General features: G+C 40.7%; 2 protein-coding genes across 16 annotated transcripts in view; both read right to left on the bottom strand.

Moving 5' to 3' along the window:
• LOC119503721 (protein MTSS 1-like) overlaps window positions 1-17,426 on the bottom strand; it is a 60,716-nt gene extending 43,290 nt beyond the window's left edge. For all 7 annotated transcript variants that reach the window (XM_037795625.1, XM_037795629.1, XM_037795627.1 and 4 more), the window contains exons 1-3: window positions 16,992-17,426; window positions 5,022-5,083; window positions 3,559-3,632 (exon numbers count right to left, since the gene is read on the bottom strand). In XM_037795625.1, coding sequence (XP_037651553.1) covers window positions 3,559-3,632; window positions 5,022-5,083; window positions 16,992-17,063 — 208 coding nt within the window. In that variant the 5' untranslated portion in view covers window positions 17,064-17,426. The remainder of the gene's footprint in view (window positions 1-3,558; window positions 3,633-5,021; window positions 5,084-16,991) is intronic.
• A 4,894-nt stretch (window positions 17,427-22,320) lies between these two features.
• LOC119503925 (glutenin, high molecular weight subunit DX5-like) lies at window positions 22,321-24,625 on the bottom strand. 9 transcript variants are annotated; one of them, XM_037795963.1, is made up of 5 exons: window positions 24,471-24,625; window positions 24,347-24,390; window positions 22,931-24,262; window positions 22,588-22,891; window positions 22,321-22,396 (listed from the first exon to the last, which is right to left on the bottom strand). In XM_037795963.1, exons 1-4 carry the CDS (start codon window positions 24,491-24,493, stop codon window positions 22,590-22,592), a joined length of 1,701 nt encoding a protein of 566 aa, XP_037651891.1. In that variant the 5' UTR covers window positions 24,494-24,625; the 3' UTR covers window positions 22,321-22,396; window positions 22,588-22,589. The 9 variants fall into 9 exon arrangements, with proteins under 9 accessions (XP_037651891.1, XP_037651892.1, XP_037651898.1 ...); XM_037795964.1 differs by having other exon boundaries at window positions 22,588-23,511; window positions 23,605-24,262; XM_037795970.1 differs by having other exon boundaries at window positions 22,588-22,861; window positions 23,207-24,262; window positions 24,471-24,624.
• Between the last annotated feature and the right edge of the window lie 29 nt (window positions 24,626-24,654).

The following is a 24,654-nucleotide window of genomic DNA, read 5'->3' as shown; positions in this document are numbered from 1 at the left end:
AGACAACGCCAGGAAAGAAGTGAACTACAAGTCCCAGAGAGCACTGCGGTCAGAAACATCCACTCACCACTAATGAAGGAGTGAAGTTAGAGGTTGAGCATAAAATTCAGGAATTCATCTCGACTTTGGATCCAATTTGGAAGAAACAAACATTTTGTGGACGTGGTGACTTGTAACAACACAGCTTTTATTTACAGCTGCTGAGGTTATTCTATATGATAGATATCAGAGAGATGGACTTGAGTCACAAACTTCATGACTTTAGACTCAACAAAATTAAAAAAGACTTGAAACTCGACTTGGACTTTAACACCAGTGACTCATCACTTCACTTTACTTGAGCCTTTTGACTTGAAAATACTAAATTTCTCCTCCTCCTTCTCCTCTTCCTCCTCTTCCAGGTGTTGACATATTGACACGGCCCCTGCCAAAGCGACGGCGCTCGCCGGGCCCTTTAAGGACGTAATCCTCCCCGTCAGCAGGTTGCTATGGTAACCATGGACCAACACACACACACACACACATTGACAGGTAGAGAGAGAGAGAGGAGGATGCACCGCGTCTTATCTCCGTAGTGTTTGTGTTGGATATAATAAGATAGAGATCCTCCACTTACAGAAACAATGTTTGAATCCTTCCCAACTGTCAACGCTCAGCAACATGGAAAGTTCCTGAAGTAGGAAAGTTTAAAAAAATAAATATATAATAATCTATAGTAATAAATAAAAGTGGGGTCATGCTTTTCTGAACATGGAGGTTGTTTGTTGGACAGCATGAGAACGTGACTAAAGGTCGACATTCACCTGAACTTTTAACGGACTTCTATTACGGCTGAAATTCACAATTACTTTAAAAATCTATTGATCATTTTTCTGGCTGCTGATTCATTTAATCTACAGAATGATAAAATGATAAAATGGCCATGATTAGTTACGAGGGCCCAGGCCACTATTTGAGAATTTAGATTAGATAAGACAGGATGAGATAAGATGAGATATCGGTTCTTTTTGCTCTGACTGAATCCTGCAGTGATTTCCATCTTGTTGCCATGAGCACCAGCAGCAGCCGGCTGGACATGACAGCCTCCCTCCCCCCTCCATCATCCCTCCTTTTCCATCATCCCTCCTTTTCCATCATCCCTCTCTCTCTCTCTCTCTCCCCCCATCACCATCTGCCCTCTATCTTCCTCCTCTACCTGCTCTTCCTCCTCTCCCATTTGCCATCAATCCCTTTACTACACATCATCCTCTCTTTCTAATCCGACATTTTTATCTGTTTTGGCCTAAAATTTCACACATTTACCCCCCCGTCATCTCCAACACCACTTCCATCTGTTTCTCACTTTTCATCCCTCCATCGTCTCTCACAGATTAAATCTACAGTTTGCACTTATAACAAAAAAAAAAAAATAATCTAATCAATCACATTGATGTAAAAATCCCGTCCATGCAAAAAGGAGCGCTACATATTACAGCATAAACAAATGACAAAATCTACGTTAAGATCTACGACTAACTGGGTCTAGATCTGAGCCTTATTTGTTTATGTTTTTTGGGGGATTATTTTATTAAATAAATATTGTTTTTAAATTAGATGCAATAAGTAATAAGTGCTGTTTGTTTTCTTGAGTCAGAGGTGTGAGGAGCCACAACGCTGTCTCCAAGAATGTATTTATTTATTTATTTATTTATTTATACAAAGGCTAATATGTTCAGAGGGAAACGTAATGCAGATGACGGATTCATTTTAATCTGGCAGGTTGAAATAATACTGATGCTGAACGAATCAGTAAAATGTTGACTGACGACGTATTTTATTTGTTTTCCGCCAAAATAACCAACCTTGCATTACAATATCTGCTCATAGTGACGACAGCATTATTTAACATTGTTCAGGTACGGATTATGGTCTTGCATCAGTAACAGAAAAAAATCTGCAGCAACTTTAAACACTTTGTGTCGCGCGGCGGCTTCGTGATTCACGCGTCAGGTGTTCAGACCAGCTGCATTTCTGCTGCTGCCAGCCCTTTCTTTCTACATAGAGTTTCCCTTTCATAATGGCCATTTCATTTCATTATAACAGAGAAAATCCACGATTAAAACCCCGTACTTTATTCATACATGGAGCCGTGCAAGTCACTGCATGTTCTACAACACTGTCCTGCAAATATTTCAGAATAAAAGCCTTGTGTTAACAAATGAAGGAATTCTGTCCACAGTGAAAACGCTTGAGGGCTTTTATTTTGAAATGAAAGCAGGAAGTGTTGATTTAAAAATAAATCTTTACTTTTTTTCTAACATATTCTACAGATATAGACATCGTAACTGTAGTAACGATGGTGATATGATGTCAATCTACAGTCAATAGATCACCTTCACTGTTGCTGTGAACCGTGCGGCTCGCGTCGAAAATAGGGAAACCTCGAATCTCTAGAGGAGACGCAAACGAGACGCGCATCTCATGCCGGCTGTGTGGCTGCTCTAACCTGTTAACATGGACGCTGAAATAAAAAACAACAGGTAACGCAGCCGCCACGCTCTGCTGATGCGGCCGGTCTGTCCTGAGCTTAAACCCGAACACAGACGTGACCCAGGATGTGAACTTTGCTCTCTGGTGTCAAAGTCCTGCGCTTTGTACACCCACCATCCACCCTGACCTCCTGCCTGTGACTCCCTCTGGTAGATACAAGTAAAAAGGCCTCATTCACACAAAAACAATATATTTCCAGGCAGTAAATTGTCAGCGCAACATAACTGGGAAAATTAGCACTCGACACAATAGTACGTATGGTGCTATATAAAGGAGGCAGGTTGGAGGAGGATGTCGGGGACGGTGGGGTGTGGCTCCACAACCTCTAATTGTCCCAACAGTTGCTGAAAGAAACCAATAATTCTACACACTCCTGCAGGTTTAACAGCTATATACACACACACACAGCAGACAGAGTCAATTACAGAGCGGCTGTGACCCGGAGCCCTAGAATCATCACAGCGTTGACTGATTGTTTCCTCGGCTACTGTTGTCATTGTGACGGCGAGTCGCTCCGACAGGAAGCTGGCCTACATCCCACTACGGACACACACACAAATACACACACAGTCTTTTCCCAAAAACAAAATATACAGAATCCATTAAAACCTGGAGTTATCTAGAAAAGGCTCCCAGAGATAAAACACTGCTGGAATAAGAACAAACGGAGCTCCTGATCAAGGCTTCCTGCTTCCTCTAATCAATCCAGGAAGTGACCTCTATTGATGTTCCAGTCCAGCGATCGGGAAGACAGCCACCTCTGATTATTTGCCAATAATGGAAAAGTACAAATCAATAGAAAACGTGCAAACTGCTTCACCACAATAACAACACTGATTACTGCTGTTTCTGTGACCGACGAGTCCGTCACTAGTGTTCGTTTTCATCAACCACGTAAACAGCTTACAGTAGAATTGTATTTTCGTGCATGTAAAGACAGTGTAACAACAAAAAGTAGATTAAAAACCAAAGCAGCTCATGAGTAAAGACAGACAGACAGACAGACAGACAGACATGTTTCCAGCCTACCTCGGCTGTTGGTCGCCAGGTCGGCCACCTTCTGAAAGGCATCCAGGAAGGCTGCTACCGCGACGACCGTCGTCCTGGGAGACACAACAGAGGAAGGTTAGGATAAGGAGGAGAGAGCTGTCCTATAAAATACTATTTCAAAATCTGTTTCAATGTTTTATCTTTACGCCGAAAACACACCAGGCAGCGGCGAAGTGCAGCTCGCCAAAATACATAATGAAATTTTTCTGCGGCCGCAAGGCGTGGCTGCAGGTATTCTCTGGCTGCACTTCGCCGCTAAAAATTAGACTATCGTCCACTTTTAGTTTGGCGGCGCTTCGGCGCTAAAAGTTAAACTATTGTAATTGCAGCTGCTCTGGTGTGATTTTAGCGTTAGAAAATTTGTTAAGGACAAAATATCGCTCATTAAACTGCCGCTAATCGCCGTGTTTCATATAATATGCACGTCTATTCTCCCTTTTTATCTGTTCTACCAAATGTTCCTTATCATCGCGTCTTATTTTAATATCTCACTTGAGTTTACCTTGATCTTGATATGTATAAAAGCAAGTTTGATTTTTCACGTCATACTGAACTGAAATCAATGACTGCCTGAAAGGAAGGAAATCGATCTAAAAATCGATGCTCCGTGTTATGGCAGATCATCGGCTGTATAGTCGACAGGATAAAACATGCAAAAGCAATGGCGTGGTCCTTTGATGTCTGACGCCTTGGTGTGTGTGTGTGTGTGTGTGTGTGTGTGTGTGTGTGTGTGTGTGTGTGTGTGTAATCAGCTGTGACCTCTGCTGACCTCTGGCCCAGTGCAGAATCTCTGGTGGCTGCTGCTGATCCGTCTCACTGATAATGACTTTATGGTGGCATCATTAATCTCTGCCAGCCTCAGAAGGTTAATTGAGTTGTGCATGTGTGCATGTGTGCATGTGTGTGTGTGTGTTTGTGCAGGTGGATGTTGGTGGGTGGTTAATGGCTGGAAGGGCTGAGTGTATATGTGTGTTACTGTTCTTGATGAATTAAGTGTATGTTTGCAGTTTGTATGTGCACGTTTCTCTACGTGTTTGTGTGTAGACGACCTTCAGTGTGTGTGTGTGTGTGTGTGTGTGTGTGTGTGTGTGTGTGTGTGTCGGGGACGAGGCGACAGAACAGGAGAGGTGAACCTGACATTTAAACACTTAATGAAGCCGACTGATTGGATTTTCATGAGCTCAGGTTACACAGAGACTCAACGTGTGTGTATTTGTGTGTACTACCTGTGCACACATTTAGCGTTATGCCTGTTGGAGCGGCCAACAAGTAACAACACCAGCGAAGGAATTGACCTTTTTTTTTGTCTCTTTCTTTTCGTCATTGACGACCTTTGTCTCGGAGCAACTGGTAGTATTTTAATCTCATAGAAATAGGTTATTTAAATGTGTTATTTTCTATGATTTGTGGTGGTGTGTTTTTTCATCTTTAACTTGCGTTACCTGAGCTGTGACTGCAGCTTGCTGGCCTTGCTGACGAAGTCGTCCCAGACAGGATAACTGCCCTGAAGAGAGAAGAGAAGAAACATTTTTAAGAGATGTCAGAAGGATGGATTTAAAATCTATTTTAATCTATTACTATTATTTCACATTTTTGCTGTGACTAAAACACACGGTATTCAATGTGGATCGATCGTGTCTGGCAGACTAATAAGGTCAGTATCTGTGCTGATAGAAATTAATCAGGTCAGCGTGTCACTGGGCAACCTGATGTCATGGGCAGGCGTATAAATAGCAGGATGTTTTAAGGACATTCTGCATGTCATGAGACGCATTTTAGGCTTATTTTGCATGTCATTTAGACGCCACGTCGTTACCGTGAAGCGGCCGTGGTTATGTTTAGGTAACAAAACCACTTAGTTAGGTTTAGGAAAAGCATTATGTCTCCAGAGCATTTTAAAAGATCACTGAAATCACTTCTTCTAACCAAACAATTATTTCCGATACGAGTACTTCTCTGTGCCAAAAGACCCTCGTTAACGGCCAGCTGGAGGGTGTGAGCAACACACAGCAGGCTGGGGAGTCCCGCATACGAGGTGGTGCGCCGCGACCGGCTCTAGGTTGGCTTGGAAAGGCTCGGGGCTCGGGGCTCAGAGCCACCTTTGCCCCGACCTTTTGCCCCGAGGCTTGGAAAGGCGCGGGGCAAAGGTGGCTCGCGGCTGCAGCTTTACAGCGCTGCCCGCCCGGACCTCGTCGCACCGTGGAAAAAGGTCTCGCTGCGCCCTCTCTCCACGCTGAGGAGGGACGGGGCCCCCTGCTCCCGGTGCGACTGTCAACCGGTGCAGACTGTCCTCGGTGCGCCCCAACCGTCTTGCCGCCAGGGCGGGCCTCTGCCGACATAAAAGGCGCCAGGGGTCTGCAGCGGTGTCGGCAACCCACCCGACCCGTCTTGAAACACGGACCAAGGAGTCTAAAGCAAGCGCGAGAGTTCAAGCAAAACCCCGTGGCGCAATGAAAGTGAGTGCCGGTGCGTGCCGGCTGAGGTGGGATCCCGGCCCAGCGGGGTCGGGCACACCACCGGCCCGTCTCGCCCGCACCATCAGGGAGGTGGAGCATCAACAACGAGTGTTGGGCGTCAGTTTGCAGCTTCATGTCACCGGCTACTACTGAAAGTGACGTAAACTGTTACTGTGTTGCTCGCACAGTGAACACAGCTTCACACTACCAATAATCTCCATCATGCTCTTATTTTGTTTGCAGTAATTCTACTCAAGTAGGCTCACAGTTTTCCATTTCTTTTCATATTAATTTACATTAAATATTCTCAACTAAAACAACAAATTCCTCCTCATATAAAGTTGAGCCCATGTAAAGATCCTCAGGCTCAACTAAACCACATAAATCCTGAGCATCAGCTGCAGCAGTGAGCCAACAGACAACAAGGAGACGGATCAATACAACGATCCATACGCCCCACCCGCCCCAGCAGCACGTCTAGAGGAAGCCAAACAAGCGCCCCCCCAGGCATGCCAATACAGTTTGGGTCCACTGAGTTCAACATGAGACCGATACAGAGACTGAGCTGAGCTCTGCAGTGCAGTACGAGCGTTCAGAAAGTCGGCTGCATGGAGGGAAACACACGGAGCGTCTGCAGCCAGACACACAAAGACAGAAGAAACTGGGGTACGCTTCTAATGTCAGCGGGAGTCCCCTGGTGGTTTTGGGGAGGGTGGGGCTTTTTTTTTACTGCAGTGAAACATCTGAGGCGTCTTCACTCAGTGGATTCTGTAGACTCAGAACGGAGACACCAATTGAAATAAAATAATCCCAGAATTAAGACACACTTTAAAAATCTACATTTATGCTCTAATTGTGTATGAATATAATATACTTAAAAGGCCAGGATTACTTCACATAAGACCAGAAAGCAACAGCCTGAAACAAAGATCATGGAGATGAATCAACATCTCTCAGCCAAAAATGGGAATTATAGATAATTTTTTTCATGTTTTATGTTATTTTACTTCTGTGTACTTGTACAGCATTTTGTAATTGTGGCACTGAATTGTTTCAAGTGCTATAAAAAGAGTTTTTTCAAGGTTTGGGCGAGGACACATGTAATCGCTTGTCCACACATAGGAGCTGTTTTGAAGACGATATATTGGACAGATGTTTGTGTTAAGGATGGCTCGGCTTTCCTAAAGTCTATTTTAATACAATTATTGTGTGCTGTGTGTCCGTTGGGAGAGTTACTGGTCGTTGTAATCATTCCTCTTCAAAATTTACGAGAAAAAAGAAAAAAATTTCCGAGAAAAAAAAATAAAATTTACGAGAAAATAACTTGAATATTCCTTAAATTTCCGAGAAAAAAATTTCCGAGAAAAAAAATCACAAATTTACAAGAAAAAAAAAAATATTCTCTGAGATTACAAAAACAAAAATTTCCGAGAAAAAAACTTGAATATTCTCTGAGATTAAAGTGCAAAATTTATGAGAAAAAAAACTCACAAATTTACGAGAAAAAAAAAAAACACAAATTTATGAGAAAATAATTTGAATATTCTCTGGGATTAAGGAGGTTAATTTACAAGGAAAAAAATAACACAAATTTACGAGAAAAAAACTTGAATAATCTGAGATTATAAAGTCACAAATTTACGAGAAAATAACTTTAATATTCTCTGAGATTATAAAGTCATAGATTTACGAGAAAAAAATCTTGAATATTACCACCGTTATACACGGCGGTAACGTGAGCCGTCGGGTGCAAAATATATTAATTATTTTACTATTTATTTATGTTTATAAAAGAACGTGAAAGAAAACATGTATATGTACCGTCCAGGACCGTCGCCTCGCTCTGAGGTCGTCTTTACCATAAGAACACGTGAATTTATGACTATATAATATCAGAGAATATTCAAGTTTATTCTAAGGTTCAAGGTTTTTACATTTGTGGGTTTCCTCTCTAAAATTTGCTATATTCATCTTGGACAATGTTTGTTCTCAGAATATTACCCCCCCCTCCCTGGATCCATTTCTTTGCCTACAACGGCCCGAATACGGCGACATATAGAGGAATGTGGATTTTGTCCCGCTATGAGTGGGTTTCTTCACTTCCAGTATGGAAAGGAGGGACAATTACAACTAATAATTCTCTAAACATACACATGGTATATAGGAGTATTGTAATAAGCTGCACTCTGTGGGCGTTGCCTTTTGTCAACGTCATCATCATCCAACGCGGCGCACAGCCCAGCTGAGCGGCGCTGGGTGTGTTCAGCCTTGTTCTGTTCTGTTTGTGAGAGTGATGCCCCGGCGTCATCGCCTGGCTACCGTTGCTATGGTAACGCTGCTGCTGCAGCTGCAGAGGGGCTTCAGACAGAGAGGGATATTTGTGGGGAGGGGTGGGTCACACGTGCATTCATCCTCACCCAAACACACACACACACACACTGTTTTTTTCCTGTCACACATTTTGCTTTCTTTGTTTCTCTCACATTCAACACGTACATGTCTTCTTCTTCTTCTCTTGCTTTCATGAACACACACACATCATTTTTTCTCATAAACTGCCGTTTCATCCTCTGCTCTTTATTACTCATTCATCATTTCCTCTCTACTACACTATATATACGATATACCCACATCTCATTACATCCTCTCTCTCTCCCGAACACACCGAGGCGAGGCGAGGCGATGGCGAGGGCAGGGCCGCTGCATCAATCAGTCACTGAGGACATAAATTGTCACCGTGGCAACAACCGGAGGCAGCAGCAGCAGCAGCAGCCTGCCGGTCCTTCAGGAATCCTCTGCTCTGTTTGTTTGGCTCTGTGAGCGCCTGCACCGGCTTTAAAACTAGAAATCCCTGTTTGTTTCTTCTTTACTGCTGATCCTGTGAGACAATAACGACTAATCTGATTCCTCTACCTTCAGCATGACTGTGTGATTCTGTGGCGTTAAAGCCAAGAACAAAAAAAAAGCCTGAGGAGATGAGTGAATATCAGTCCACTGAGTCCAGACAGCTACTTTACTCTAAAAGGTCAAACTGGGGATATTTAGACCTGAACCCAGAGGAACCAGAACATAAAAGGTGGACATCTTTGTGGATTTGTCATTGGAGGAATGTCAGACAGGTGAAGAGGAACAGTCGCCTTGTTTTGCCGTTCCACTAGAACAAATACAGATTTTTGTATCCTGAACTAAAAGCATAATTTGGCACTTGTTCTATTATTTGCTTTCTTGCTGAGAGTCAGATGAGAAGCTTGATATCACGCTCATATCTGTACAGTAAAGCTTAGCTCATTCAGACTTGAAAAAAGGGGGGCAACGTCTCACTAATTAACACATCCTATATCTCCTTTGTTCAATGTGTACAAAAACTGATGTGTGAAAACGTCTAGTTGGGGTTTTACGGGGGTTTATGTGCCGGACTCTCACAGTTGCCGGGTTACAGCTCGCAGCCAAGAAATAGTCCAGCACATACCCCCAATAAAACAGACAATTGTTGTTGTTACACAAACGAGATATAACGTGTTAATCAGTGAGTTTTAGAGCTGCTGGTAGGTGGGTTTTGTTACTTTTAGACAGAGCCAGGCTAGCTGCTTCCCCCTGTTTCCAGTCTTTATGCTATGCTAAGCTAATTTAACAGACATGAGAGTATCAGTGTTGACTACAACGTGGATTTAAGTGATTGGCCTATTTATTATATTCTAACTAGGGCTGTCAATCAATTAAAATATTTAATCGCGATTAATCATGTGATTGTCCATAGTTAGTCGTGATTAATCACAAATTCATCACACATTTTTATCTGATCAAAATGTACCTTAAAGGGAGATTTGTCAAGTATTTAATACTCATATCAACATGGGAGTGGACAAATATGCTGCTTTATGCAAATGTATGTATATATTTATTATTGTAAATCAATTAACAACACAAATCAATAACAGATATTGTCCAGAAACCCTCACAGGTACTGCATTTAGCATAAAACAATATGCTCCAATCATAACATGGCAAACTGCAGCCCAACAGGCAACAACAGCTGTCAGTGTGTCAGTGTGCTGACTTGACTATGACTTGCCCCCAAACTGCATGTGATTATCATAAAGTGGGCATGTCTGTAAAGGGGAGACTCGTGGGTACTCATAGAACCCATTTACATTCACATATCTGGAGGTCAGAGGTCAAGGGACCGCTTTGAAAATGGCCATGACAGTTGTTCCTCGCCAAAATTTAGCGTAAGTTTGGAGCGTTATTTAGCCTCCTTCATGACAAGCTAGTATGACATGGTTGGTACCAATGGATTCATTAGGTTGTGTAGTTTCATGTGATACCAGTATATTCACTCTAGCTTTAAAACTGAGCTGCTAAAACCTAAAAATCACAAGTTGCGTTAATGTGTTAAAGAAATTAGTGGCATTAAAACTCATTCGCATTAACGCGTTATTATCGCGTTCATTTTGACAGCCCTAGTTCCAAAAAAATTAAATCTAAATTAGTTGATTAATATCAACTATTAAATCAATCGCCAAAATAATTTGATAATCGATTTAAATGGTTTCAGTAATTCTTTTAACTAATAAAAGTCTAAATTCTCTGATTGCAGATTCTTAAATGTGAATATTTTCCTGTTTCTTTCCTCCTCTGTGACAGTAAACTGAACATCTTTGAGTTGTGGACAAAACAAGACATTTCAGGACGTCATGTTGGGCTTTTGGGAAACACCGAGCGACATTTTTCACCATTTTATAGACCAAACAACTAATTGTTGGAAGACAAAAATCATACCTAAAATTGAGATTTGATTAATTACACAGCCCTCAAGCTTGGACTATTTCACAAAGCTATGATTGTGTGAGTGAATAATTGGAATAGTAGGTGGCAGCAGGTGCTTTTATACCAAAACATAATGACCCAACAGTGGATTCCCCCTCTTAAAACCAGACATCAGATAGTAAAACACAGAACCAGACTGATGTCAGCAAAGCGAGTCAAAGCCAATAAACAGGACCACAAAAAAAACAAAGTGACCCATTTGGCCGAGGCGCTGAGGCAAACGCAGCAGCTCTGTCCGTGATGTTTCCATGACGATCCCGATACGGATACATAGCAGCCTCCCGAAAAAAAGAGAGCAGGATTATTTTAGCTCAGAGGTGATTAAGGCGACGGCTCAGTCCGAGATAAATGGTGATTAGAATTCAGCTAATACGCTCAGAGGCATTACTTTAAACCACACACACACACACACACACACACTCACACACACACATGCACACACACACCAGAGTGTTTGGTAGCAATAACAAGGTTAAAAACAGAGTTTTCTTTTTAGTTAGCATCACAGTGGTTTCCACAGATGTTCCTCACAATACATCACAACACACTCTGCTTCCTGTCAATTGTCTGGCTCTCACAGGAAGAACTGGAAGTCTGCTCTGGGGTTTATTGTCCCGCGTGCTGCTTCACATCCACAACGTTTCATCTACAGTGTCTGCTGGGAAAATCTGCTCATTTCAAACTGCATTTGTAATAAAAAAAAACTGAAAATATAAACGTCATTGAATAGTTATTACATTTAACAGGCAGTGAATTGATGTGGCAGAAAATTACATTTTATGCATTGTAAAGATGCTAATATGGGCATGTTCCAAATCCACAGCAGCAACATTTTAGACCTTCAGTTCAGAGTCTATTCAACGAGAGGAAAACACTATAGGAGACGGTTTAAAGGCAGACGTGAAGCAGCTCTCAGTGTCAGAGGAGGATCCTGCTCCAGGGAGAAACATGCAGATCAGTTCCACTTAAACGGATCAACAGTAATAACCGGCTCAGTGACGTGTGGATGATGAACAGCCAGACACACTCACATTATACGGCACATGAACACAGTAGTAGTAGTAGTAGTAGTAGTAGTAGTAGCCGACCGACCTGCAGAGAGTACAGGTATATTATCAGCTCAGGAGGTGATACTAGGATACTAAACACAAGTTATAGTCACAAAATACTTCCAGGGGCTGCGGACGGTGCTGTCTGCTTTGAAAACTAGGGATGCACCGATACCGATACCAGTATCGGGTCCGATACTGTGCTCATGTACTCGAACTTGCAAAACGGCACCGATACCACTTTACGGCAGCGTGAAGTTGACCTCTTGTCACCATCTTTTGGGTCCTATCGCGCGCGCTCATGCTCCACCTCCCCAACGGACGCCGTTTTAGGCAAATAACCAGCTTGTGTCACCCTGGATTCTCCACTAACGTCTAAACTTGGATCATATGTTTGTATAAACAAGAAAGAAAGCCAAAACCTATATCACTTTATTTGTTGACGGTCACTCAATCACTTTCTTCTCTTGCATACCTTACAGTACGTAACTAGACTTGGCCTCCGCCAACCAGTCACAGTTTACATTCATGTCTCTCCAAAATGTCATCACTTCATCATTTTATCCTGTTAGACATTTATGTGACATTGTCATAATTACCGTATGAATTCTTGAGTTATGGCCAAAAAACGTGTTTTGTGAGGTCACAGTGACCTTTGACCTTTGACCACCAAAATCGAATCAGTTCATCTTGAGTTCAAGTTGACGTTTGTGCCAAATTTGAGGTTTGATATAAGAAATTACGACTGTTGCCGGCGCAGAGGCATAAAAATGCCGTAGATGGTCCAACTTTTGCGTTGCTATTGGCTGAAATGTTCCTGTCTGTAAAATAAAGTGGAAACAAGGACGAACTTGGCACCAACGCCGGGTTATTACATGTTTTTAGAAGCCACATGTTATGGGTTGAAAGTTCCTACAGTAGAAAAATACTATTCATCTACTACTGTTTCACACCTCATCTCTGAACACGCCAAACGTTCTTATAATTAGTGACAGACGAGCTGGTATTTTAACTTCATTAACCCAGCGGCTGTAAAATGCTCTCATTGTATATCTGTAGTTAAACATAAAGATCAGGAGCCGTCACCTGCCTCTGCAGTCTGATTATACAAACACACACACAGACGAGTTGTTGCATGTAGAAGACAATGAGGAGCAGCAGACTGGAGTCTCTCTCCTCCCACATGTTCCTGCTAACAAGGCAAATCCTGCATCTGGCTGTCTGCGAGTCACCTGGATGAATTAAACATCAGGCTGCTGCAATCTTATTTAATCTAGATTATACAGTCTGCAGTCAAAAATGAAAATAAGATTACTTTTGTTCTTCTGAGTCAGTTTTGTATCACAGCCTGATATCTCTTCTTCCTCTGAGCTCCATTAAAAACACATAAATGTTCCTTCATCACCATGAACACAAACACACTGTGGTTTATTCTGACTCAACCCCACACACCGTCTGACACTAATACTCACTAGAGCACCTACATGTGGATCAATCCGCCGCTGAAAATAGTCCCCAACAAATGCACTTTCCTTCGGTTTGTTTGATGAAAAACTAAAATACAGTGAGCAGCTGATTTAGGAAAGTCTCATTTCTAACAAGGCTTGAGAGCCAATAGTAGAACCACGTTGGTATCAGGTGGTATCTCTGGGTCTGGGCTGAGATTGACGGTAAGTGTCTGGCAACGACTTGTTGTAAAGTGAATGTAATGGAACGGGGGGGAAGGAGAACACAAGTCTCTCTGTTCACGTTCATGATGCAGCATCACTCTCAGCTCAAATCATTCTACAGCAGCCATGTTTGTGAACACAGCATGTTAGAAAGCAGGTGGGAATCTTTACATGAATATTTAGAAAGAAAGTGTGGCAGCATTTAGTATCAACGTTACGTGTTTTCACCTCATAAGAAGATGAAACAAAATACACCTGAAACAGATGAGAGATGAAGACTCACTTGAAAGGTGGAAAAATGAGAAGCAGAGAAAGGACAGAAGAGAGGGGAGAGAAAGATGAAGAAGAGGAGGAGGAGGTAAAGGGCAACAGGAGAAGGACACAAAGGAGGATGAAGAAGAGGAGGGAGAGAAAGAAAAGGAAGAAGAGGAAAGGAGAGCAAAAAGAAAATGGACAGAACGGTAAGGAAGGATGCCGAAAGGAAGAAAGCAAATGACGGAGGGAGAGGGAGGAAGAGGAGAAGAGAGAGAAGCACGCTGGCAAGAAAAAGAGGAGCAGAACTGGAAGATGACATGATGAAGAGGAAGAAGAGAAGGGCAAGGGAGGAGGGGCATTCTGTAAGGAAAAGGAGGAAAGGGAAGTGAAGGAGGAGGAGAAGGGTCAGAACAAGAGGAGGAGGAGGAGGAGCAAGAAAAAAAATGAAGAGGAGCAAGACATGTAAAGGAAGAAGAAGAGGAAAAGAGCAGGAAGACGGGAATAGAAAGGAGAAGAGGGTGTGGCAGATTTCCCAGACCTCCCTTTGTGAACCAACCACCACACCTGTTAGAAACCACCTGTCTGTTATTACGTCACCATGGAAACAGGTGTGTGTGTGTGTGTGTGTGTGTGGTGCCCCTCCCCCAACACACAGAGTTCCTACAGAGGACACAGCCGACTATAACCGGCACTAGAGCTGCAACCAACCAGTATTTTCATTGTTGATTATTTTCTCGTTTAAAGCAGCAGTAGGACAGATCGGAGCAAATATGATTTAAAAAAGTTATTTTTATAAATGAAATAGGTAACCTGAAAAAAAACTGTTTCCTCTGTGTCCTCTGGTGTTCCTAACGGCAGGAAAACAAGCAGTCCGCTGTCCAGCTGCCATCTATGAGAGCCCGCTGTCAATCACTCGCGAACTCCGACCAAACGGTCAAACTAGACAGCGCTGATCAAATATGAATCAATATTCTGTTACGTTAATGCCTATTTCTCTCCTCAGATGTTTTCAGAATCATCTTGTAGTGCACGGTTTAGCTGTAAAATGAGAAAGTTTGTGACGCCGCCATAGTGAAATCTGGTGATGTAATGCCAAGTTCTGGTCACATGACCGTAGCACAGCCAATAGGAACGCTCTCTCTCTCAGTGAAATGACCTGTGATTGGTCAAAGCCTCCCGTCACGGGCTAGATGTTTTAAAGCCTGAAAACAGAGCTGTGAGGAGGAGAAGTCTAGTTTTCTCTCAGAACACTTGAATTATAATATGCTGAAAGGTTATTATGGGATTTTTGTCCAATGATGCCAAAAATATACTGACTACTGCCACTTTAGTTGATTATAAAAACAGCTGCTGATTCATTTAATATTTGACAATTAACAGATATTTGCAGCTCTAACCTGCACACACATAAACCCTTTAACACAACCTTTGACCTAAACTTAACTTATCCTGGAGTTTAGTTCAACACTCAACCTGAATCAGACTGAAATGTTGAGGCCTTTTGTCCCCAAATTGGAGGCAAGTCACACAAGAAAAAACTGCCAATCACTGAAAGAACAAACTGACACCTAACTGAAGACGTATTGACATTCGTAGAAACAGCAGAGAGCCACAGAAGTCCCTATTTTACAGGAAAAGAACACCAAATGATCTAGTTTCCATCATTGGATATTCAACTTCCACTGATGGATCTGTGTTGGTGATTTAGAGACACTGGCAGGTCAATTAATCTGCCAATCATCTTCTCAATTAATCAATTAATCATAAAGCCAGAGACATTTTCCTAAAGCCCAGAGTGACATCTTTCGAATGCTTGTGTTGTTCGACCACCAATCCAAAATATTCAGTTACTATCATCATTAGAGCTGCGACTAACCATTATTTTCATTGTTGATTATTTTCTAAATTAATCGATTACTTTTTTGGTCTAAAAAATGTCAGAAAATGGTGAAAAATGTCGATCAAAGCTCAAAATGATGTCCACAAATGCGGACATTTATTTGTCTATATTTTTATTCTAATGTTTTTATGTTTGCTTTTAATGTTTGCTTTTACTGCAAACAAGAGCTGCTAAACTGTTTTTCGTTGTTTTCCATGGCAATGACAATAAAGTCTCTATTCTACATATGAATGTTAGCAGCCTGTAGCTGTGTGGATGAACCTGGTTTACATGCTGTAGTCTTTTATTTTATTAGAGAAATCTGCAGCCAACACATCCTGAACGTGAAGGCACCACCAGGCCCTGAACACACCCACCTCCACCCTTATAATTATTCAATTATAGAGGGGGGGCATAAAATAAAATAGAATAGAATAGAATAGAATAGAATAAAAAACACTTAAAATTAAAATATTGTAAAATAGAAATAAAAAATTAAAAAAATAACAGTAAGATTAGGAATCGACAAGATAAATCATAAAAATAAAAACATTTAAAAACAATCGTGCATATGAAGCAAAAGGAGCACTTGTAAAATGTAAGAAAAATAAAATAAGAAAAAAATAATAGTAAGATTAGAAATGGACAAGACAAGCCATAAAAATAAAAACAGTAAAAGAAAAAAAATAATAATAATAATTTATCCATACCAATAAAAAACACTTAAAATAAAAAATGTAAGATAAAAAAAACAAAATAAGAAAAAATAATAGGAATATTAGGAATGGACAAGCCAGTCATAAAAATAAAAACAGTCAAAATAATTCATCCATACGAATCAAAAAGAGCACTCAAAATAAAATATAATGTAAAATAGGAAAATAAAATAAGAAAAAATAATAGTAAGATTAGTAATCGACAAGACAAGCCATAAAACAATAAAGGTAAAACAGATATCTCTGTCACTGTCATCCCTCCCTATATAGAAATGTTAGCAGCCTGTAGCTGTGTGGATGAACCTGGTTTAAATGCTGTAGTCTTTTATTTTAAAGAGAAATCTGCAGCCAACCATCCTGAACGTGAAGGCACCACCAGGCCCTGAACACACCCACTTCACCTCCACCCTTATAATTAACAAATTAATGATGAATCAGATGAGAGAAAATGTCTGCTTCTCCTCCTGCTTTCATGCAACAGGACGTGTTGAATATTTCATTGATTTTGATCACACATTTAGATGATATAATAATAGTAATAACAATAATCATAGTGTTACCTTCATGTCTCCTATGACAGTCTGGAAAAGCCCCCCCAGCGCGCTGCACTCTCTCTCCATCACCGTCTCCATCTTCAGCTGCGTCCAACAGAAAGAAATCACACAAACGGTCTCACTGGGAGCTCCTGACGTCCATTAATGAAGCGACAGCAAACAATTCAATTAACGCGTTGTGTCGGTGTGTCGGTGGAATAATAAACCCAGCTCAGCTCAGAACAAAACCGGTTAGTTTCCACTCGGAGCAGGTGAATCTAGATCCCATGATGTCTGCAGCATGTTGGAGCGAAAGAGAGGAAGGTGACAGCAGGAAACAGCTCGATGCACCACCGGAGAGGATCAACTTTACACAGAGAGGTAGAGGCTGATCTGATCCACACGCACTGCTGGAGACACCGGGCACGGGAGCGCGCTGCAAGGGGGACGGGGAGGACACGGGGACGCGCATCTTCTTCTTGGCCCCTCCTTCAACTGAGGAAGGATTTTGTTAATGGAAAGAGAGAGAGGGGAGGGGGCATAAAATAAAATAGAATAGAATAGAATCAAATAAAATAAAGGTTATGGACATAGAAATAGAAGGAATCCATAAGACAAGTCCTAAAAATAAAATCAGTTAAAATAAATCATCCATACTACTCATAAAGAGCACTTAAAATTAAAATAATGTAAAACAGAAATATTAAATATTAAATATTAAATATTAAATATTTAAAAAAAAATAATAATAATAATAATAAGTAAATAAAAAATAAAAAATAAAATAAAATAAAATAATATAAAATATAAAAAATTAAAAATTAAAAATTAAAAATTAAAAATTAAATTAAATTAAATTGAATTAAATTACATTAAATAAAACAAAAAAAACTAATACAATTAAATTAAATTAATTTAAATTAAATAAAAGTTAAGGACATAGAAATAGAAGGAATCCATAAGACAAGTCCTAAAAATAAAATCAGTTAAAATAAATCATCCATACTACTCATAAAGAGCACTTAAAATTAAAATAATGTAAAACAGAAATATTAAATATTAAATATTAAATATTAAATATTTAAAAAATAATAATAATAATAATAATAATAATAATAAGTAAATAAAAATAAAAAATAAAATAAAATAAAATAATATAAAATATAAAAAATTAAAAATTAAAAATTAAAAATTAAATTGAATTAAATTAAATTACATTAAATAAAACAAAAAAAAACTAATACAATTAAATTAAATTAAATTAAATTAAATAAAAGTTAAGGACATAGAAATAGAAGGAATCCATAAGACAAGTCCTAAAAATAAAATCAGTAAAATAAATCATCCATAAAAAAGAGCACTTAAAATTAAAATAATGTAAAATAGAAATATAAAATAAGAAAAAATAACAGTAAGATTAGGAATCGACAAGGCAAATCATAAAAATAAAAGCAGTTAAAAAAATCGTGCATATGAATCAAAAAGAGCACTTAAAGTAAAAAGAAATAAATAAAATAGAAGTATAAAATAAGAAAAAATATAATCCATACTAATCAAAAAGACCATTTAAAATACAATTCATGAAAAATAGAAATATAAGAAAAAAATAGTAATAAGATTAGGAATCCACAAAACAAGTCATAAAAATAAAAACTATATAAAAAATATATATATATTCTTCTATACGAATCAAAAAGAGCACTTACAATAAAAAACAATGTAAAATGTAAGAAAAATAAAATAATAAAAAATAATAGTAAGATTAGTAATCGACAAGACAAGTCAAAGGGCTTTACGAAGTGGTTTAATATATTTACCTTACTGTGTGTCAGATCTCTCAGATATTTAAAACTACATCGCCACCTAGTGAGTGTTTCACTGAACTGTTTGGAAAAGATCAAGATCTTCATCATCTTCATGCTGAGGATGAAGATGAGGCGCAAGGAGAAGGAGAGGAAGAAGATAAAGAAGAAAAACTGGCGACCAGGAGAAGTTAAAGATGCTCTGTCAAACCTATAGACAGGACAGACTGTCACTTTACAGAACAACATGTGTCAAAGGTCAAACCTGTTATCAAAGTGTTCACATTATATATATATATGTATATATATATATACATTTCCCATTGGGGAATAGAAGAAAAAGAAGATTAATTTGAGATGCAGCTCAGCATGTACTTCTGAGGTTTTTATTTCTTATATAGAGTAAGTCTACAGTAGAAAATATCTGCGTTAGCCTTCTAAATGTACTATTGTCTGTCTCATTGTGATAACTCACGAATCAGATCTGAATGAATTCTTATTGTTATACTTCATGTCAGTTGGAGGACACCTAGTGGTAAAACATAGTCAGTGAAACTATTTATAAAAAACACCTTCACTTTTTTTTTACTCTTTATGTCTTTGCTCGTGGTCATCAAAAATATCTGATAACATACATCCGAAATATAAACTTTATCCTAAAATAGCAAAAACATAATGGTCACACATTAAAATAAAATAAAATAAAATAAAATAGAGTAAAAAAAAACTTAAAATTAAAGTAATGTAAAATAGAAATAAGAAATAAATGAAATAATGAAATAATGAAAGAAAAAATATAATCCATACAAATCAAAAAGACCATTTAAAATAAAAATCATGAAAAATAGAAATAGAAGAAAAAAAAGAAAAACAAATAGTAATATTAGGAATCCACAAAGCAAGTCATAAAAATAAAAACTGTAAAAAAAAAAAAATTCTTCCATACGATCAAAAAGAGCATTTAAAATAAGAAATAATGTAAAATGTAAGAAAAATAAAATCAGAAAAAATAATAGTAAGATTATTAATAGACAAGACAAGTCATAAAAAATAAAAACAGAAAAAAAAAATGTATCCATACCAATAAAAAAACACTTAAAATAAAAAATGTAAGATAAAAAAAATAAAATAAGAAAAAATAATAGTAAGATTAGGAATGGACAAGACAGTCATAAAAATAAAAACACTAAAAACTAATTTATCCATATTAACAAAAAGAGGACTCAAAATAAAATATAATGTAAAATAGAAAGATAAAATAAGAAAATATTTGGCATTTGGAGTGGCATTCAGAATTTGCCCCATTGCAGCATTAAGAGGTCAAAGGTCAAATTCTCTTGACCTCTGTGTCATGACAATGTGACAGATGGATAGATTATAGTCTAAGCTTTACAATGATATATGACCTCATGATATTCTGTGTTGGTTACCCTCCTTTATTTTGTATCTTTATGGAAAATGGCAAAAAAAACATGGAAAAAATGATAATGATGGAGGGATGAAAAAAGGAGTGATAGCAGAAACCTACCATTGCTGCAATGCTATCATGCAAGTTCCAACACTAGTAGGGACACAGACCCTTTAAAAAGAATCACTATGAGACATGGACCAACCCCCTGGCTCATGTGTGCAAAAGAGTTTCCACGACAGCGGCCGAGAGGGAAAACCTGCAGACGTGTGGAAGCGTCGGTGGCTGGTCTGAGGCCAGCGGGGCCGACCGGTTTGCTTGGAGGAAGATCTGGGATCAGATGGTGAAGCTGGCAGAGCTTCAAACAGTCAAAGCTGTGTCGTTTTAACCACACAGACTGGCTGCTTAATGACAGGGAGCACATACACACTGATAGTCAGAGCACAGAGAGCAGCGCTGTGTGTCATTATCTCCCCCCAAACAGGATATAACAGTAATAATAACAGCTATCAGAGAGGAGAAGAAGTGGGAGGGAAGTGAAACGACGAGGAGCCGGAGACTCACAGCACGTTCAATTGAGTTCAGAAGAATATTTTATGAGCCTCATCATGAGGATTATGACTCTGCATTTCCAGATTATCTTCACACCAGTGACCAGACAAAGAAAACCAACATGCACTTTTCAAACTTTGCTTTCATCTAATCACCAGCCTGCTGCGGTATAGTTTAAAGGGGAGTCTTCAGAGTGATGATCAGAGAGCATCTGATGCTGCCAGAGGCAAAATACCTGCTGTGACATCACTGGTGGAGGCATAGCCTGAACTTGATCTGAAAAAGTCAGGAGGAGAAGAGGATGTAAAACGGAAAATCAAATCTAAAGAAGTGACACAGAGCAATGTGATTTTCAAAATTGATTTCTGTAATGAAACGTACATGTACAGTTTGTATGAAATGGGTTAAAACATGCTAAATTATACAATATTCCTGCTCTTAAATGGTGACTTAGAGGTACAGTGTGTAACATCTGGCGGTGAGGTTGCAGATGCAACACATTCTCACTCCCAACTCGTCAAATACCATATTTATACACATTTAGAATTTAATAAAAATAAAACATGAAAAATCATAAAACATAAAAGGGAAAATTAAAAAAAGCATATAAAAAAATATATACATTCATGTCACATTTTATCTACTAATTAATGGCTACATTTAATTTTTTAATATTATTTTTGCTATATTTAAAGACATTTATTTAACGAGTCATTTATTTATTCATTTTGGGAGGTTCCGTCCTACATAGGATGAGACCGTTTTAGAAATATTTGCATTCTTTGGGGTCACTTTTGCCAACATTCAAGTACATATACTTTTGCAGCTTCTTGCTGCCCGTGTGTTACTGTATAAAGCGGTTTGTGCTCCCTTTCCAGTTTAACAATGTCCTGCTTCATAATGAGCGACAGGGGAAGTCAAAACTCAACCTGGCAATGTTGGTACCAAACTCCACCAACTCTCAATGTTAAATAATACCAGCAGCAGCAGCAGCGTAGAAAGCATCCTCACTGGCCGCGATAACAAGCAGCTGTTTGCAGGACTGTGAGCCGCCCGTGGCAGAGATTCTGCAGACTGACTCTTCATGCCCGTCCTCTGTAATTTTCCTGAGATCAACCACCTGCTTGGCAAACACCCCCCCGACTACAGTTGGATTTAGCGCCAGTTTGACTGTTATTTCTGCAGCCGGTTAGAAGACATGAAACTGGCTGTTTTTCTTTTATTAGAGTAGAAAATTTGAGAGATGTTTACACATTTAACAAGCTTTGTTCTTCGTCTCACAGGACATTAGATCTTGTTGGCAAAACATCGCAACTACCTCGAACTTTTGATCTATCAGTCAATGACGTCAAAGACAGTTCTCTTATACCCTTTCAAAAGGGACACTGCAGGTTGAATACAGTATAAACGTACTGCTCTATTCTTGTTTTTGTATACACAGTACTGCGAGCTACCGTTTAGTGTAACCGGGAAGACCCCCCCAATATAACCTCTGATTTGGTGAAGATCTTGTTCAAAGACATTACAATACGACTCTGTTGGGATACTGTGTGCTGTACTTTTTCAAGTTGTAAATGACATCCATGTCAGAGGGTGCTGTTCCAAGTACTTTATTGAATTTCACAAAAGTTGATACCAGGACACACTGCTTCCAGAGAGACGTCAGGAACCTGAGAACAGAAATAACATTTAGCAAGTTTGCAATGCATTTATACCTTGACATGAAATAAATTAGGAAGGTAATTTTCTCTCATTTAAAAACTTAACACAATCCTTTAACCTCACTTCAGCACAACACTGAACATTAGTTAACGTAAAGATTTAAATCAGTTTGAAAACATTTAAAATTCAACCAACTTACAGTTAGGATACCCGAGGTCGATGAGGTCTGTTGTTGACTGGCAGCAGTTGCTGCTGCCACCTGGGATGGGACGGGGATGCCATAGGAAGAGGTCTTGAACTTCCTGGATCCACATTTTTTTGTGGGTTTGAGTCAGTGGGCTGCAAGGAAGAGCCAGAGGCAACACCGACCTGAGGAGGAGGAGGAGGAGGAGGAGGAGGAGGATGAGGATGGGAGTCCCACAAGCCAGCTTTGATTCGGGTTAAGCCGAGCTGCTGGGGCTTGGCCTGGTGGCCTGGCTGTTGGGGCTTGGATGGGTAGCTGGGCTGTTTGGGCTTGGATGGGTAGCTGGGCTGGTCGCTGGTCTGCTGGAGTATGGTCTGGTGGCCTGGCTGTTGGGATTTGGATGGGTAACTGGGCTGCTGAGGCTTGGATAGGTCGCTGGGCTGGTAGCTGGTCTGTTGGGGCTTGGTCTGGTGGCCCAGCTGATGGGGCTTGAATAGGAAGCTGGGCTGGTAGCTGGTCTGCTGGGGCATGGTTTGGTGGTCCGGCTGTTGGGGTTTGGATGGGTAACTGGGCTGCTGAGGCCTGGATAGGTAGCTGGGCTGGTAGCTAGTCTGCTGGGGCTTGGTCTCGTGGCCCGGCTCTTGGGGCTTGGATGGGTAGCTGGGCTGTTTGGGCTTGGATAGGTAGCTGGGCTGATAGCTGGTCTGTTGGGGCCTGGTGTGGTGGCCCAGCTGTTGGGGCTTGGATGAGTAGCTGGGCTGTTGGGGCTTGGATGGGTAGCTGGGCTGCTGGGGCTTGGATGGGTAGCTGGGCTGCTGGGGCCTGGATAGGTAGCTGGGCTGGTAGCTAGCCTGCTGGGGCTTGGTTTGGTGGCCCGGCTGTTGGGGCTTGGATGGGTAGCTGGGCTGCTGGGGCCTGGATAGGTAGCTGGGCTGGTAGCTAGCCTGCTGGGGCTTGGTTTGGTGGCCCGGCTGTTGGGGCTTGGATGAGTAGCCGGGCTGTTGGGGTTTGGATGGGTAGCCGGGCTGGTAACTGGTCTGCCGGGGCCTGGTCTGGTGGCCCGGCTGTTGGCCTGGCTGTTGGGGCTTGGCTGGGTAGCCGGGCTGGTAACTGGTCTGCTGGGGCTCGGTCTGGTGGCCTGGCTGTTGGGGTTTGGATGGGTAGCCTGGCTGGGGGCCGGGCTGCCGGGGCTCGGTCCGGTGGCCCGGCTGTTGGGGTTTGGATGGGTAGCCTGGCTGGTGGACGGGCTGCCGGGGTTTGGATGGGTAGCCGGGCTGCTGGGGCTTAGGCCGGTAGCTGCGCCACTGGGGCTTGGCCGGCCAAGCTGAGTCCAGCTGAAGTTGGGGACCAGAATGCATCTCAATTCCATAACTGGAAGCGATACCCGACTCAAAGCCGTTTCCAGTCGGGGGTAAATCCAGAATATCCCACATACTAGCTTTGGTCCGGAGGATGCCATCTGTATCCGGGTCAGTCTGACGTGGCTGCTGTGGGTTCTGTCTCTCACCATCTACCTGCCGACCATTAGAGCCACTAGAACGTCCTGCAGCAGCTGGCTTCAGGTTCTCAGATGAAACACCTCCACTGTAACTGGATCCAGATCCACCCAGAAAGCCTCCAGGTCGGAGGCTTCTTGGATAATCAAAGAAAGGTTTGACATCACTGGAGCCTCCACTTCTGTAGCTGAGAGCTAGAGAGAGAAACAATTTAAAAAGGTCCGTCTTGTAAAGAAGTTAATAAACTGAACAGCAGTTTGTGTAGAAGGAAGTCTTACCCTCCGCATGCTGCCCAAAAGTCAACAGCGAGAGAACAAGCACTCTGAAAAAGAAGAAGATAACGTGAACAAAACCAGGTTAGAACAATAATATCTCTGCCAAAATAAAGAGAAATGATCTCACCTCACATAAAATCCAAAAGACATCTTTGTTTTCTAAAGCCAACCAGCCTGCAGTACGTGAACCCCCGACACCATCATGACTGCTGCACAGACAGCGGCCCTTTTCAAATGTTGGTTCCTGAATCGACCAATCAGGTCTGACACTGATGACGTAACGGGAATCAGGTTGGAGTCCTCTCTCACAA

This window comes from Sebastes umbrosus, chromosome 15, assembly GCF_015220745.1.
Source record: "Sebastes umbrosus isolate fSebUmb1 chromosome 15, fSebUmb1.pri, whole genome shotgun sequence".
NCBI classification, from domain to species: Eukaryota; Metazoa; Chordata; class Actinopteri; order Perciformes; family Sebastidae; genus Sebastes; species Sebastes umbrosus.
The sequence above is the reverse complement of the archived record's forward strand: the minus strand, read 5'-3'. Positions and strand labels throughout refer to the sequence as shown.